Consider the following 15,089-nt stretch of genomic DNA (forward strand, 5'->3'; position numbering starts at 1 on the left):
GCCCTTAGTTTGTTTAGGGTTGCAGCCTGAGACCAGTCCAGGTGGATTAAAAGTATACTGAAACTTCAGCAGAGAGATTGGTGAGATGTGAGTGGGCCTATAAGTCCTTTAGTACACTGCTGGATGTTTACATCTTTGAGGTCTTTGCCACTGTTTTTGTTCATGACACAAGATTGGATCCAGATTTAGATGTGTGCAACTGGGCTGGCAGAAGCGGACTTCCATAGACCTTCCAGTCCCCAGAAAATACTACAGAGAAGGTTGGGGAACCCTACTAAATAGGGTGAGGTCTGTTAGAGGAGGGGGCCTGAGGATCCCCCAAAATCAACTGGAGGCACCCATCTGTTAGCCCTTCCGTCTATGGAAAGCAGATCCTAGATCCAAGCCATGGTGTGTGTTGGTTACGTTTTTGCACTTGTAAAACCCACCATTCTTACTGAAGGCAGTCTGGAAATGCTTTATTGATGCTAATGGTGTACACTACACTCCAGGATAACGTCTTAATAATTAACTGATACTTAACACTTATAAATATTTCTTAATAGGCTGTCCTTAGAGAGTGGGTAACAACTGTCATTGACTGATGAATAACTTTGCCAGTTCTGCATGAAAGGCTTTTTAATGCATACCTCAGCATGCTTAGCTTGGTTTGATATCCTGTTTGTCTTAATTACAGTCAAGAAAAAGTTTGGCTTCTTTCCCAACCTATGTTGAAGGTAAGCTGTCAAACCTACCTTTTTTAAAAATAAAAGTTTAAAAACATATTTTGATATAAATATAAAGTGGGACAAAGTATAGAAATTATTTGATGTCTAGATCATCCCATTTCACAAAATCTGTTTATTAATGTCCTAGGGTGGGTGAATGAAGTGGTAGAATCCTGAAGTAGAAGAATGGACCCAGTTCAGACTGCAGGTTGGGGGATGTCATCATTGAACACTTTGAAACAAAAACTCCCTGCAAGATTAGCAAGCAAGAAAGAGAGAGCAACAACCATGGCACATCAGGGAGAAGGTTCTAGTCCTGCTAGTTCCTTTTGCATCTGCCACTGTTCCAATCCATCCACCCTGCCCCATCCATCCACCCTGCCCCATCCATTGGTGATGGTGCCAATGGGAGCTTCTGGCCTGATGCAAATGGCAACATGAGGTAACCTTGGATTGGGACCATGGCAGGGGCAATGTTAAAGCCCTCCTCCCCCGTGCAGTGATTCTGAGATGTGTTGCCCCACTGCCCTACGGTTGCAATTTAATAGAGAAAAAAGCAAGCAGACACGGCAATCACATGATTAATGTCACATCTAATTTGGCCCATATAAAGCAGGCGTAAGGGTACCTCCATCAAATCTTTTAAGTCTAGTATAAATCTCACCTAGGCCAGATTTAGCCAGAAGAAGTCTGGCCCTCTGTTTACATCTTCTGCTCTAGGCTGGTACATATTCAGTGAATTGCTGCTAGTTCAAAAGTTATAGTGGTGTCAACAGGTGCCACTTGCCTAGTGACTGGTTGGAGAGCAATTGGGGCTTGTTGGTTCTGGTGCCATTGTGGTCAGCTTTAGCTTGCCACATAGGCCAATGTGTTTGCAACCTGCAGGATTAATATGTGAGGTCGTACTTATGTGAAATATGGATTTATAATATAACATTTGCATCTGAGTTTTAAAAAAATATTAACCCATGGGATCATTTTTATTTAAATGTGACTTAGAGGGCATATGCATTTTCAGGCTTGAGGCATACTGTTTTGTAACTCCAGTCATTCCTAAAAGTATACCTGTGAGTATTTGCTTTTTGTTTTTTCAGGTTAAAATGACTAGTATGTGTGTTGTCTAAATTAAATTTAGGGCAGGTACATGGTGCCGTTAATCCAAATTAGCTAACATGCCTCTATTGATGCACTAGATCAAAAGTGGACTGGGACTTGAAAGCACTTTCAAGCAGGTTTGTTTGTGCATGCTGAGAATCAGCTTTGAAACCAGTAGTAATGAGTATTGTCTGCATGCTTTTGGCTGTAAACTAAATACTTTCCAAAGTTAGTGTATGTGAACAAGCTGTTTCGTTTTTAGATAAAACCATCACTTAAAAGTTAAACCTTAGGTTAGATAACCAGAAATTGGCACAGAAGTAGCTAATTACTTAAAGAGTACTTCGATCTTATCTTGCTTTGGTTTATTTAATCATACACTTTGGATGGATGGATGGATGGATGGATGGATGGATGGGTTGATTACATTTATATCCCACCATACCTTCAAGGAGGTAAGAGGGTGTACATAGTTCTCCTTCACTCCCCATTTTATACTCACAACCCTGTGCCCTAGGTTAGACTGAGAGATAGTAACTGGTCTAAGGTCACCCAGTGAGCTTCATGGTTCAGTGGGGATTTGAACCTGGGTCTTTCTAGTCTTACTCACTATTCCAGGCTTCCCCAACCTAGTGCCCCCCAGATGTTTTAGACTACAGCTCCCATCAGCCTCAGCCAACATGGCCAGTTGTCAGGGTAATGGGAGTTGTAGCCCAAAACATAGGGAGAACACCAGATTGGGGAAGGCCACTCTACACCATGGTGGCTGTTGCTCAGAACATTCTTCTGAAATAAAGAAACCCTATAAAATATTGCTAATTTATGCTAGGATCCAGAGCAAGCAAACCATAAATTGGCTTAGGTTGCAGTCCTATGCTTTTTTTAGTAGAGAACAAATCCCATTCAACTCATTGGGACTTGCTTCTATGAAAAGTTGCATAGGATTGGACTGCCACTTACGGACTATTACGTCTTAATTGTGTGCATGCAGGCTGAAGTGGCTTATGCATTACACATTACGATTATGGTTCTAATGTAGCTGCCATTTTGGTTGAATACTAATTTTAAATAAAATGTTCCTATTTTGTCTTGTGCCATGTGAATTTTTCTTGTGTTGAAGAAGATCAGTTCTGTCTTTTAGTTATTCTACCTAATCCTTTTGGCCTTTTTATTTTTTTCTGAATAACCATTTGTTATCATCTGACAAAATTAGTGCATCCATACCAGTGTGATAGCGTACATTTCTTTAAGATCTAAGCAACAGCTGCTAAGATTTCAAATATGAACATATTTACAATAGGGTAGACTTTCACATTTGAATTCTGTCTTTCAAATGACTTTGAATACATAATTTGCTGCCTTGGGCTTTATTATGTTTATTATTATTATTATTGTTATTATTATTATTAACGTTTCTACACTGCCTCATTGCCAAAGCTCTCTGGGCAGTTTACAAAAGATTATGCAACCAGTTACCAGAACCTGCTTTTTAAGTTCACAAAATCATCTTTTAAATATATTCTCAATGAGGGAAGTTGCATTATATTTAGGATAAGCAGACTGGAATGTTGCAGAAGAAAAGGCAAAAACCCAAAGACTTACCCATGCATTGGAAAGAACTAGGTGAACAGCCAGAGTTTGTTTTCTGCTTTCTTGGCTACAGTTCACACTGCTGAAGAAACAAGCCACTTTTACAACTGAAACACCTGTAGTGGAAAGTGAATGCCAAACTCTAACAATGCATGAAGTTCTTTCTCTCACATGTGTATCCTTTCTTTGGACCTTGATTTGTGTATAATGTCATCTTTTTATCAGTACACCCCACCCTTCCACTTCCACTGAGATCAACAGAAGCAAATGAAATCACTTTACTCTGCAAGTCAAGCTATGTAATATGTTACCCGGCAAATTCTACTTCCTTCTTCCAGACCCCTTTTCAGGACTGTATGGCTGAGCTGAAATTCTCTCTGTCCAAAGAGGGATAAGTACATTGTATTATTATTTTTCCTTCGTATAGAACTGTATGATCCTCATAGCAGCAAGTCAGTTAATTCACTTGTTAGTAAGCAAAACAAATCATCTGCCAAATAATTTTAGAAAATTATCATAGCCTTGTAAGTCAAAGGGGCCAAACCGATTTAAGGCTAAATAGTGACTTCAGAGGTTATGGATAGTGTATACCCTTTAGGACCTGAGAGTCAAATGCAACAGTTGCTATTTGAAGCGGGGTGTGAGGTTGGGTTAATGTTTTTTCCCTGGGTTGCACCTACTAGATGCATCTATGGACTTACCTGCCAAGTGCGAAATCTGGTGCCTGACACAAAATTGGGCATGATCTAAATCTCAGTATCTAGCCTTCTTTGTCACAGAGAAGAGCTTGCGAACATGAGCAATGTCTGGGAAAGGAGACATTATTTCCACAAGGAAGCTGGGCAGGGCTTCCATTGGACAGGAAGCAGGATGAGTTTAGTATCACAATTGCTGAGTTATTGGTGGCTGCAGGCAAAGCCCAGCCCATACTATACTGTCTGATAGCCACTTCAGACCAAGGAAAGGCAATTGTGTGCATGCTCATGCTTTTTGCAAGCTACTGCACATGCTTTGAAAGCAGCATTTGCAGTAATGTGTACAAAGCTTAATCAGACTGGAGTTTCCCTCATGGCCACCTCACACTGAGGTGGCTGTGAGAATGGAACCCTCCACACACACACCCCTTTCCCAACCACCTAAGCCTCCACAACAGTGGTGTAGTGAAGCCAGGGCTCACAGGGTCAAAGTGATGAGACTTTTTTTAATTAGCAGGGATGATGACATCACCTGCCACCTCCCTCAGACTTTTCTGTTCCCTCTGAGCTTAGCTGCAATCCTTACAGTAGCTCAGGGGAAATGGATTTTCTCCCTGGTGCTGGGAAAAGAAGCTCCTGGAAAATCTTGAGCTTGTGGTCCTGTGCTGCTTGGGGATATGTTGTGTTCCTCTCTGTCGCTTTCCTATGCAGTCTCAGGTCTTGCCAGCCAAAGTCAAACATGCGAACCATGACGCTGTCCTTTTTCAGCTCACTCTTCTATGACTGTCAACTGAGCCTAATAAATTGGGTATTATACTAAGTATTGCTGCTCTTTGGGGGTGGCGGGTGTACGCACACATACGCACAGATAATACACACTCAGATAGATAGATAGATAGATAGAGAGAGAGATATCAACAGAGCTGCCTGAATTTTGGATCTCCTTGGGGGCGTGGCTGTGGAGACTGTCATGATGAGCGCCTGTGCTTCAAAATTGACTGCTGCTCCACAACTTATCTTCTCTTCATTTTCTCATCTGACCAGCCACTAATTTAAAAAAGCTGAATCTTGGAAGCAGGATACACTGTACAGTGTAAGCTAATAAATGTAGAGTTATTTAATTTCCAATGCACGCAGCATTGATTATGCCGTTCTGCATCTGCCTGTTTTTAGGCTTCTGACTTAGATAACTGTGATCAAGGAGTGAAGGGCAGCACTAGGGCAGGGACATGCCAGCGTGTTGTGCCTTTCTGAAAAGGAAAGGGAAAAATCCATTCAGGTTATTATGTTGCTTCAGGGTGAACTTTTGTCTCAACAGAACAAGCAAATGTAAGAGTCAGATTGGATTACCAAGTGCAGTCTCTGCAGCAGAGGGGCTGGCCCTTCTTTGTCTCCTCTAATTGTATCTGATCTTTTGCTATCATGATGGATTTCAGCTACTCCAAAGCTGCATTTGCAGCCTTCGCACACTGGCACCAGTAGTGGTGTATTCTGTCTCTTTCCCATTGGTAAGATCATTTTGCTTAATAATTCAATTTTTCTGTACTGCAGTTCCCGGGCCCTGTGATCCTGAAGATTTAATCGATGGAATCATATTTGCTGCCAATTACCTTGGCTCTACTCAGCTGCTTTCGGACAAAACTCCATCCAAGAATGTGAGAATGATGCAGGCTCAGGAAGCAGTGAGCCGAATCAAGGTGAGGAATTTCTCTTGCTGTCTTCCTTTGTGGATGTTTCAGAGATGCAGCTGTGAATGATGCATGCCTAAATGCCCTTCTGAAAGATAATTCATTCTCTTTTAGTAAAAAATTAGTAATTTTGTGATGGACCTCAAAAGGTCATCAAGTTTGATAGGTCGTTTATTGATATACAGCTTGCTTTTTTCATGTTCTGTGGGTGAAATTGTACAATTTTGGAATTTATTGTAACGTTTGCTTGTAATCTATGGATAAAAGGGGTCCCAGGGGAAATTAAGGGTAGGATCCAATGGTGTTACAGTGCTAGCACTAATGACATTGCGCTAGTGTAAATCAGTGCTCGCACTATGTTATTAGCGCTGCGACATCGTTGAATCCTACCCTATTATTTTTGCACTTCTTCTAAACACTTCATGGATCATCCAGTCCATCTGCTGTGCATGTATACAATGCTGAACATGCACCTCTGTACACATGGGAAAGGCCAATGGTGGAGGGGGTTGAGGGGAAGGTGAGGGAAGAATGTGGTGGGAGACTGGATCCATCTCCTTATTGTTTTATCATCTAGGCAACATTATATTGCATTTGATCCAGCCCATTGTTGGGAAACTCTCATGTGATCAGCCATAGCAGATATAGAACAGGCTGAAAATACATAAACATGATGACATTGGAGTGGGTAACGACAACATAGATAGACTTATACAGAGGAAGAGAGGAAATATTGGTAGGGTTCCTGAGTTGCTGCTGTACTCCCCTTTTCAAAAAATGCCTGTAAGAGTTTGCATTTTGTGCATTTTCTGGTTGATATCTGACATAAACTCAAGAGTTTATAAAAGTATAGACATGTGTACGTTGTCTTTTTTTCAAACCAAACTGATAATTTCAACAATATGCTGTATCTTTGGAAAACCTGTCTCATGATACCTCCAGGAGTTTATTATCTTGTCCAGCAATTCACACACAGTTTCACAAATGAGGTAGCACAACTCAGTGATTTGTTGCTGTAGTGCCTGGTATTTGGCTGAAGACTCCCAGCCCTGATGCAAGGGAGTGCTATCTTTGCACTCATACCAGGATCTAACAACATGACTGTTGGTCTTCATAAGTGAATCTATGTGCGTTGTGTATCGCTGATGTGGTGAAATGATTTAAAGGGGAAGTGATGCCACCCCTGACGATGCACTGCTTCCCCCAGCCACTTCAAGTCACATCAAGATTAAGTGAAAATGCACATTACAGGAAGAGACAGGAAAGCACAACATAGGGAGGGGTTTTTCAGCAATACCACCGTGACTGCCTTAACACTGAACATGTGGTTTGGCCCATGCACACAGGGCCTCTGGCATACACACACACACCCCTTTCTTAGGGCAGCCTGCTGCACCCTCAGCTATGTGATCTTCAAAACGGGCAGGATTTCAAAAGCCCTTGAGCACATCTAAAGAAACGCTTTAGGTTATGACCATAGAGTGCATTTATATGCTAGTTTAAAACATATACATATGAGCAACAGAGACTAGGGCACCAGGCTGGTGAAGCTACTGAAGAATTAAAAGTGTGTGTACATGTGCATTGTACCCAAAAAGGAAATGTTTCGTTTACGTAACAGTTTTTTTTTTTTTAAAGCATGTTTTGGAACTGCGTGAGGACATGAAATTTAGATACAAAGGTTCAGGTATTCATGTGTGTTTAAGTGTATTGCCTTCTTCACAGTTACCGGAGGATGATTTGAAGCTTGGAATAGAACTAATAAGAGCACCTAGTAAATTCCCACTTGATTTTACCCTACGCTGCGTTTTGTCTCACCAGTTACACTTTCAAAGATAGTTGCTCTGTATAATTAGCAATCAGAGAACTATTGGTTTAAATCTAATTAGGTTTGAGGTTCTCTAAAGACTTAAAAGTATAGAACTAGTTTGTATGGATTATTGAATCTTCTTTTAAGAAGTAATTTTAGTAAATTTTATTGTTGTTACAAATAAAACACATAGGGTTGTATCTTACTGTGTCCCGACTAGCGCAAATGACATTGCACTGGCGGAATGGGGAGAACCCAACTAGAGTTCTGCTTGTGCAACTACCTGCTGAACTGTGTGCAAATCTTAGGTTTACAGAGTGGTCCTCTAGTGCTTGCGCTGTGAGAAAAGACAGCAGAGCTCTGCTAGCACAGCAGTTTCTTCCACTAACAGTATGTTGGATTTAGGCCATAGGGCATAATTCAGCCAAGAACTCTTACATCTCATGAATTTCAGTGGGAGAGTTAAGCACATGCTTACATCTGTCTCATTGAAATCAATGGGACTAAAAGTGCTTAACTTTGGCTGGAGTGTGTCTAATATGCCATGTAACAAAATGTCTTCCAAAGTACTCACAAATTGGTTTGTTTGGCATTGTCAAAAACTAAAAAGGGAGGAATGATTGAGACAAACATTTAATCAACAGAAATTGCCTCAAATTGTTGCTTATTAGAAATCATCATACCGTTATTTTTTCCCTCGTTCTATGTAATAAATGTCTTGCATACCTTATGTCTTGTATGAAATAAGGTGAAATAATGAAAATATTTTGTGGCTCCTTCTTTTGGAATAAAACTCAGCCTCATTCCCACTGACTTTCCTGCCATTTCTTCATCAACAACCCTACAGTAGTTCCCAGTGGGAGTTGCTGGTGAATAAGACATTATCAGTAATTTAATAAGCTGGGTCCCAACATGGAGCTGGGTTGCAAGAGATCACATTGCCTACTCCTTGAGACACCAAAGGCCATTATCAGTTTATAAAATGAGGGGGTTATGTACATTAAAATAAAAGATAGGCTAATCCAGCGTTTTCATTCCCTTCAATGGGAGGGAGCTGCGCCATAAAAATAACTTGATGTTCAAGTGAATCTGCTCCCTCTATTGGTGTTACTGGAGAAGCGCGCATGTGTGTGTGTGTGTGTGTGTGTGTGTGAAATGGTGTATGCATCGGAACTCCTGTGCACAAAAGAAATGGATGGGTATGAACTAAAATTTCCTCTTTGATGTACTTCCATCCATACCTCCATCTTTGTATTTCTTCCATGGTAAGCCCTGCCCTCTTATATAATCAGCCCCTAGTCAGCCCCTAGTCAGTGAGCACACTCCGGGAGAGAGCGCAGGACAGGAAGGCCTGGCGTGCTATGGTCCATGGGGTCACGAAAAGTCGGACATGACTGAACGACTGAACAACAACAAAGTCAGCCCCTAACCCCCTTTCTTTAGGTGAGTGCAGCTCTTAGCTGGCAGTTAATTATTATTTTAGCATAAGCAGATCCTGTATAACTGGTAATGGGCAGGGAACCAAAGACATCTATTTCTAGCTGAAGTGTTCCACCCCATTTTTATTTATTTATTAAACATCTTTATATCCCACCCTTCCATGGCATTTGCAGCTTGCTCAAGTCAGGGCAGCTTGCAACAATAATTTCCCCCTCTATAATTGGTACATTCTTCCTTTTTTTTTTTTTTTAATACTTTAAAGCTCAGGAAACATTCTTGACTGCAGGGAAGCTGTGAGGATTAAAAACACACACACCTTAAATTTAGAAATTGTCAAGGTAAAGTCTTGTTTATAATATTTTTTATTTAATATGCCTTTTACTATTCAGAGTAATATCTCAGACTTGCAGCTAACTTAACACAGAGGCTTGCATAAGAGTGTGGCGGTTTGGATGTGGGAGGTTAGGCTGCAACAGTCTCTTCATTTAGAATATAGTCCCACAGATGACATTTGCTGAATTCACTGCCACTTTTAACTAAGGACTGATGCTGTGTGCAGTGTTTCTACCGATGCTTTCATATTGTTGAAAGCAAAACATGAATTGCTGTGTGTTAAATATCTCTTTCTCTGGTCCCAAATAGCAGCTGATTATTTATACTGGATAGTTTGAGTAATAGACAGTTGGCCTTGGTCATAGACACACTGCTATCTCCCATATGGAACAGTCCTGTAGCCACAACCTCATAGAAGAAGTAATAGAAGGAGTAACGAGATTCTCGTTGCAACAGGAGGGGAAATCTACATGGCAAACCACCCAGCTGAGGATGTTTCAAGCAGCCTCCAGACAAATAAGGCCCAATTATTTTTATGGGGCTTATTTCTAAGTAACATGTTTAGGCTAAGATGGATTTTAGCTATGTCAAAGTATTAGGGCTGGATTGCTTTTCTCACTTTTTCTGTCTTAACAAACAACGTTTCTTATGTCTTCAGTACAGAAACAACCAAATTCATCTTTTAGCACAATCATCTTTTCTGCTGACAGCAGAATCTCCTTTATACTGAGATAGCTAGTCTCTTTTTTTTAATTACCGGGGGAAACGTTTTCCTTTTCTGTCTGTCTGTCTGTCTTTCTCAATCTGAATGTTTTGTACAGGCTTACTTTATAAAATCTAATCTACTGTGTGGCCTTTAAAATATAAAAGGACTGAAATTTGGCTAGGCCTAGTAGTCACAATCTTGATGTTGTAGGTCCCTGCTTGATTTGGATTCTCTGCAAGTTTTTCTCTAACAATTCTCCTGTCTCTGTTTATTCCATGCTAAGCAGATGGCCCAGAAATTAGCCAAAAGCAGAAAGAAGGTGCAGTACAACCTCATCAGCTTGATGTTTTGCCTGTTTTTTGTTCTGTTTTAATTATTTGCATTTCTTTCTTTCGATTTTTACAATTTAAAAAAAAATGTATCCAGCAAGCTTTTCCTTCAAATGTGTTTGAAAAACCATAAGTTGACACTTCTCAGATAACCAGTTGCCTGGTTTTCTCTTCTTTGTTGCTTGCCATTAGCCATTTCCTCTTAGAAGGATAATAGGGTAACGCACACATTGACAAAAAAAATTAGGCTATTCCCGGAAGTATTTTCCAATATAGAGCTGATCAATAAAGGTTTCAATTATATTGAATTATACACTTTTTAAAAATTGTGTATATTCTCTTAACTTGTATTGAAAGATTTGTTTCATTTGGTTTATGAATGTATGAAATTACTAGATGCAGAAAAGAAAAGCTTACTTGAATACACAAAATTACATCATAAGATTACTAAACACATATCAATCTGGGATTTTAGTGGAATTTTTTTGGTGACTCTTTAAAACATTGACCAATTTTTATTGTTCATCCTTTGGTTAGTGCTGTAATACTTCTGTTGTCTGACCAAGCGGCTCTTGAACCAGAACTGCATTGTAAATTCTTTAATCTCTTCCAGGATTATTTATTTTTGGTGGATGTTAGGGTGCAGGAGTTGTATACCATTTTTGCAGTTCTTGTGACTTGCTCTTATCTGAACCTTATAGATAAAATCTGACCATAAGTTGCTTATACCAAAATAAATAAACATAAAGGACAGTCTTCCAAGTGACATATATGAAAAGGAGGGGTCTTTGGATTATCACCAAATACAACGATGGCACCCGTTTTGAATGAACATTCTTCTCCCTGGCATGAAAGGAGAATGAGTGATGGGCATTATTAGCTTGCCTTCCTCTATTCCCCCTGGTAGCAAGGACAGTGTGATGCAGGATAATGCAAGAGGTTCATGGGTACCCAAGGTCTCCTTAAATGCAGTATCTATACCGTCATTCAGCCTCCCCAGACCTGCTGCCCTCCATGTGTTGAACTACAACTCCCAGCATGCCCTAGCCCTGTGGGGGATTCTGGGAGTTGTAGTCCAATACATCTGGAGGGCACCAGGTTCAGGAAGGATTGGAAGAAGGTTATACTTAGCTGGTTTAGGGAGATCCCAGTCTGCTGACAGGTAGGAAACGCAGGAGGAGTGTGTTTGAGCTCCACTCTCTAGCTTCCCTTTCATACTGGAAAAGTATGAAGACAGATAATGGGCAAGCGGTTTAAAGAGGATTAACAATTTTATGCACAGTATTGAGCTCTAACTCACATTTCATACCTATAATAGTTTCCATACCTTTATGCTTATTATTATCTTCTGCTGTCTAATACTACATTTTGCATTGCTCTCCTGGTGGCTATGTCTTAATGCTGTTTTGTTTTGTGATCTAACACATTCTGTTTAAGTTAAGGCTTCTCCTCAAAAGCTTTGTTTTCCTAACTAAAGCTAACTTTAATTGCAGGCCCCTGAAGGTGAATCTCAGCCCATGACAGAAGTCGACCTCTTCATCTCAACACAGAGAATAAAAGTGCTGAATGCAGACACTCAGGTACAGCAAATCCTGACCATTTCACCAGAAGTGGACAATGTTGTGATATTGTTGAGTCATCCCCTGTCTATATATTTCCATTCATATCTTATCTTAACCTGAAAGTAACATGTTGTAGATCATTTGCAAGGAAGCAAAATGAGGCAATGTTGTTTTATTTTGCTTTGTTATCTTCTTCTTGTTCACATCACAAAGCCCATTTCCTGCTTTTAAGTCTGACTTATTTTTGCAATCACTTATATTGGAAAGGTCAAGAATGAAAGTTATTCCAAGAAAGGTCAACTTAAGGATGAATAAAATGATTCATTTTTAAATGTGCTTTTATTTTATGTAAGCATGTTTTTGTATTTCATAAAGCTAATATCTAAGTTAATATGGTTACACGTATAACTCAAATATACTGCCTAAGTTGCCCTGGCTGAAAATAAGACAAGCTGCTTATGCACTCTGCAAAGAGACCCAAAGATCCTGACCTCATACTTCCAGAATCCTAGATCTGGCAGGTGGGAACTTCTACTCTTCTTTACTTTTATAGGAGGTGATGAAAATTCCCTTTAATTTGGAAAACGTAAGTGTCTGTGTGTATTGAATGCCAGTGTTCTTAAATTGTTGTGTGTTAGTGATAAAGAACACTAATGTAAGGGTCTGTCTTCTCTAGGAAACAATGATGGATCATCCTCTGAGGACCATTTCCTACATTGCAGATATTGGGAATATAGTAGTACTGATGGCTCGCAGGCGAATGCCAAGATCTAATTCCCAAGATAATGTGGAGGCATCTCATCCCTCTCAGGATGGGAAGAGGCAGTACAAAATGATCTGCCATGTCTTTGAATCGGAGGATGTAAGGAGCTTTGTTGTTTCTGTATTAAAAATGAGCATAGAGTTGTTCCACTATCGCTCAAATGCAATCACCAAGGAGACTTGATGCCACCATTAAGGCATGAAGTATAAAAGTAGGGGCAAGCTCTTGTTCTGGTCCTGGTACAAGAGAAAGCAATACTTCAATCTGCTAGGGGGGTGGCTGATGATTGGCCTGCCCTGCCATTGATTGTGATAGCTGGGACTTCAAAATTGAGATTAACCCAGTGGGGGGGCTCTGTGTGAGTGTTCCGGGGGTGGGGGCAGGGGAGGCAAGGCAAGGCAGGGACAGAGGAGGTGAGTGCTTCCTTTCCTCTGGGTGCCACTCTAGGAGTTGCTGAGAGGACGAGAGAGGTTAAATGCAGAGAGGACACAGCAAGAGCAAATGCTGAAAGCATCACCAAAGCTAGATACCAGCCTTGTCTATTTAATCCACTAAGCAGGGGATGTTGGCTGATAGACAGACAGATAGATAGACAGACAGACAGACAAGATGACCATGACCTGGCCATGAGTAGACCATGGAGGAAGAAGTTGGACAGAAAGAGGCAAATCAGCTCCTTGGTTGATGTTTTTCTTTTTTGTTTTGGAGGCAAACCTGGTTGTGTGAGGCTAGATCACCCCAGGGGAAAAGCCATTGTGGGTGACACTCCTGTGAGCTAACCGGAATCCTGAACAATAGAGCCACCTGAACATGCTTACCTGTGCTGTGTGATAGTTCCCTAAAGCTCTGTGATCCCCCTGAATAGACCCTCAGCAAGCTAGGAACAAGAGGAGTTAGAGAGGCTGATAACCTGAGGCTACTGTCCGCTTCCCAAGTTGGGACCCACTCAGCATTTGGGGGCTCTGCCCACCTCCCTCACCCCTTGTGGTTTTTAGTGAGCCATGGGACTCCACAGCCATCATACAAAGAGTTGGTGTGATGTACTTGCATCCCACTGTACTGCATGTTCAGTGGCAGCACCTCCACCCACAGCTGATGATCACTTTGCAAACCCCTTTTTCAGGCTCTTCTGGCTTCCACTTGACATCGGGATCTAATTTGGGATGTCTGCTTTTGTTCCTGTTTCTTCCTTCTGTTGTGGCAATGCTATAGGCGCAGCTAATTGCACAGTCCATAGGCCAGGCCTTTAGTGTGGCCTACCAGGAATTTCTGAGGGCCAATGGAATAAATCCAGAAGACCTGAGCCAGAAGGAATACAGTGACCTGCTCAACACCCAGGACATGTACAATGACGACCTGATCCACTTCTCTAAGTCTGAAAACTGCAAAGATGTATGTCCCCATTTTAGTCACAATACCATTGAGCTAATAATCCCCCTGAGTAATAATCTAATGCTAGTAACAATTATACAGCCATTAGAGCTCTACTCTAATGACTTCCATCCATACAGGACAGAATGGTCTTCACCGTCTAGGCCCTGGAGTCGAGGGAGACCAATCTTTCCTCTTCCCCTACCCCCTCTTTATTTTTTGAGAAGAGGGAACAGATAGCGCTAAATTCATCTGCACCCGATTGATTACCATATGCTGTGCACTCTGTTTAAGAAACAGCTTTCAAATATTTGGCATGCTGTGCATCAGTGCAGTGTGACTAGAAAGAAAATAAACTGTTACTGCAATTGGCACTTTTCACTTCTGTAGATGTAACAGGGTTCGCAAGAGAGCTTGTTTTAAAAAACTCTGTCTGTTTGAAGCTGGTTTGGTAGATAAAATGCTAAACTCTACAAAAGAATAATAGCTTCACAGAAACTGTACTTTGGTGGGATTTAGATCCATAGTAAAAATCCTGCTGTTTTCCCTTTATCCATCCCACTGTCGCATACATAATAGTTTTATATATTCTTTTATTTTTGAAGGAAATCTTTCAAATGCCTTCATCGATTTAGTTGCAGGAGAGGCAGAAACATGTATGTTGGCAGCTTCGCTTTTCTCTGTTTCATAGAGGAGAATGACCACTGTTGGTTCCTGCTTTTTGTTCCTCCCATTCAGGTTTTCATTGAGAAGCAGAAGGGAGAAATTCTGGGCGTAGTGATTGTAGAGTCCGGATGGGGATCCATCTTGCCCACAGTTATCATTGCCAATATGATGCATGGAGGACCAGCTGAGAAATCTGGGAAGCTGAACATAGGGGATCAGATCATGTCAATCAATGGGACTAGCTTGGTTGGCCTCCCACTCTCAACATGCCAGAGTATCATAAAGGTACAGAAAATGCACTTCATTTAAAACAGGGCCTTGGCCATGTGCACCC

At 41.0% G+C, this 15,089-nt stretch overlaps 1 protein-coding gene across 4 annotated transcripts in view; it reads left to right on the forward strand.

Moving 5' to 3' along the window:
- The window catches only part of APBA1 (amyloid beta precursor protein binding family A member 1), a 123,139-nt gene that overhangs the window by 94,551 nt on the left and 13,499 nt on the right, over positions 1-15,089 (forward strand). The window contains exons 4-11 of one of the 4 annotated variants that reach the window (XM_084834344.1): positions 677-716; positions 5,639-5,784; positions 10,351-10,383; positions 11,887-11,973; positions 12,509-12,541; positions 12,632-12,817; positions 13,931-14,110; positions 14,828-15,040. In XM_084834344.1, the coding sequence (XP_084690470.1) occupies positions 677-716; positions 5,639-5,784; positions 10,351-10,383; positions 11,887-11,973; positions 12,509-12,541; positions 12,632-12,817; positions 13,931-14,110; positions 14,828-15,040 (918 nt within the window). The remainder of the gene's footprint in view (positions 1-676; positions 717-5,638; positions 5,785-10,350; positions 10,384-11,886; positions 11,974-12,508; positions 12,542-12,631; positions 12,818-13,930; positions 14,111-14,827; positions 15,041-15,089) is intronic. The other 3 variants (XM_084834345.1, XM_084834346.1, XM_084834347.1) reach the window with 3 other exon arrangements.

Source organism: Heloderma suspectum, chromosome 2 (genome assembly GCF_057233095.1).
Source record: "Heloderma suspectum isolate Gila_16-S chromosome 2, 16-S_ref, whole genome shotgun sequence".
Classification (NCBI taxonomy): Eukaryota; Metazoa; Chordata; class Lepidosauria; order Squamata; family Helodermatidae; genus Heloderma; species Heloderma suspectum.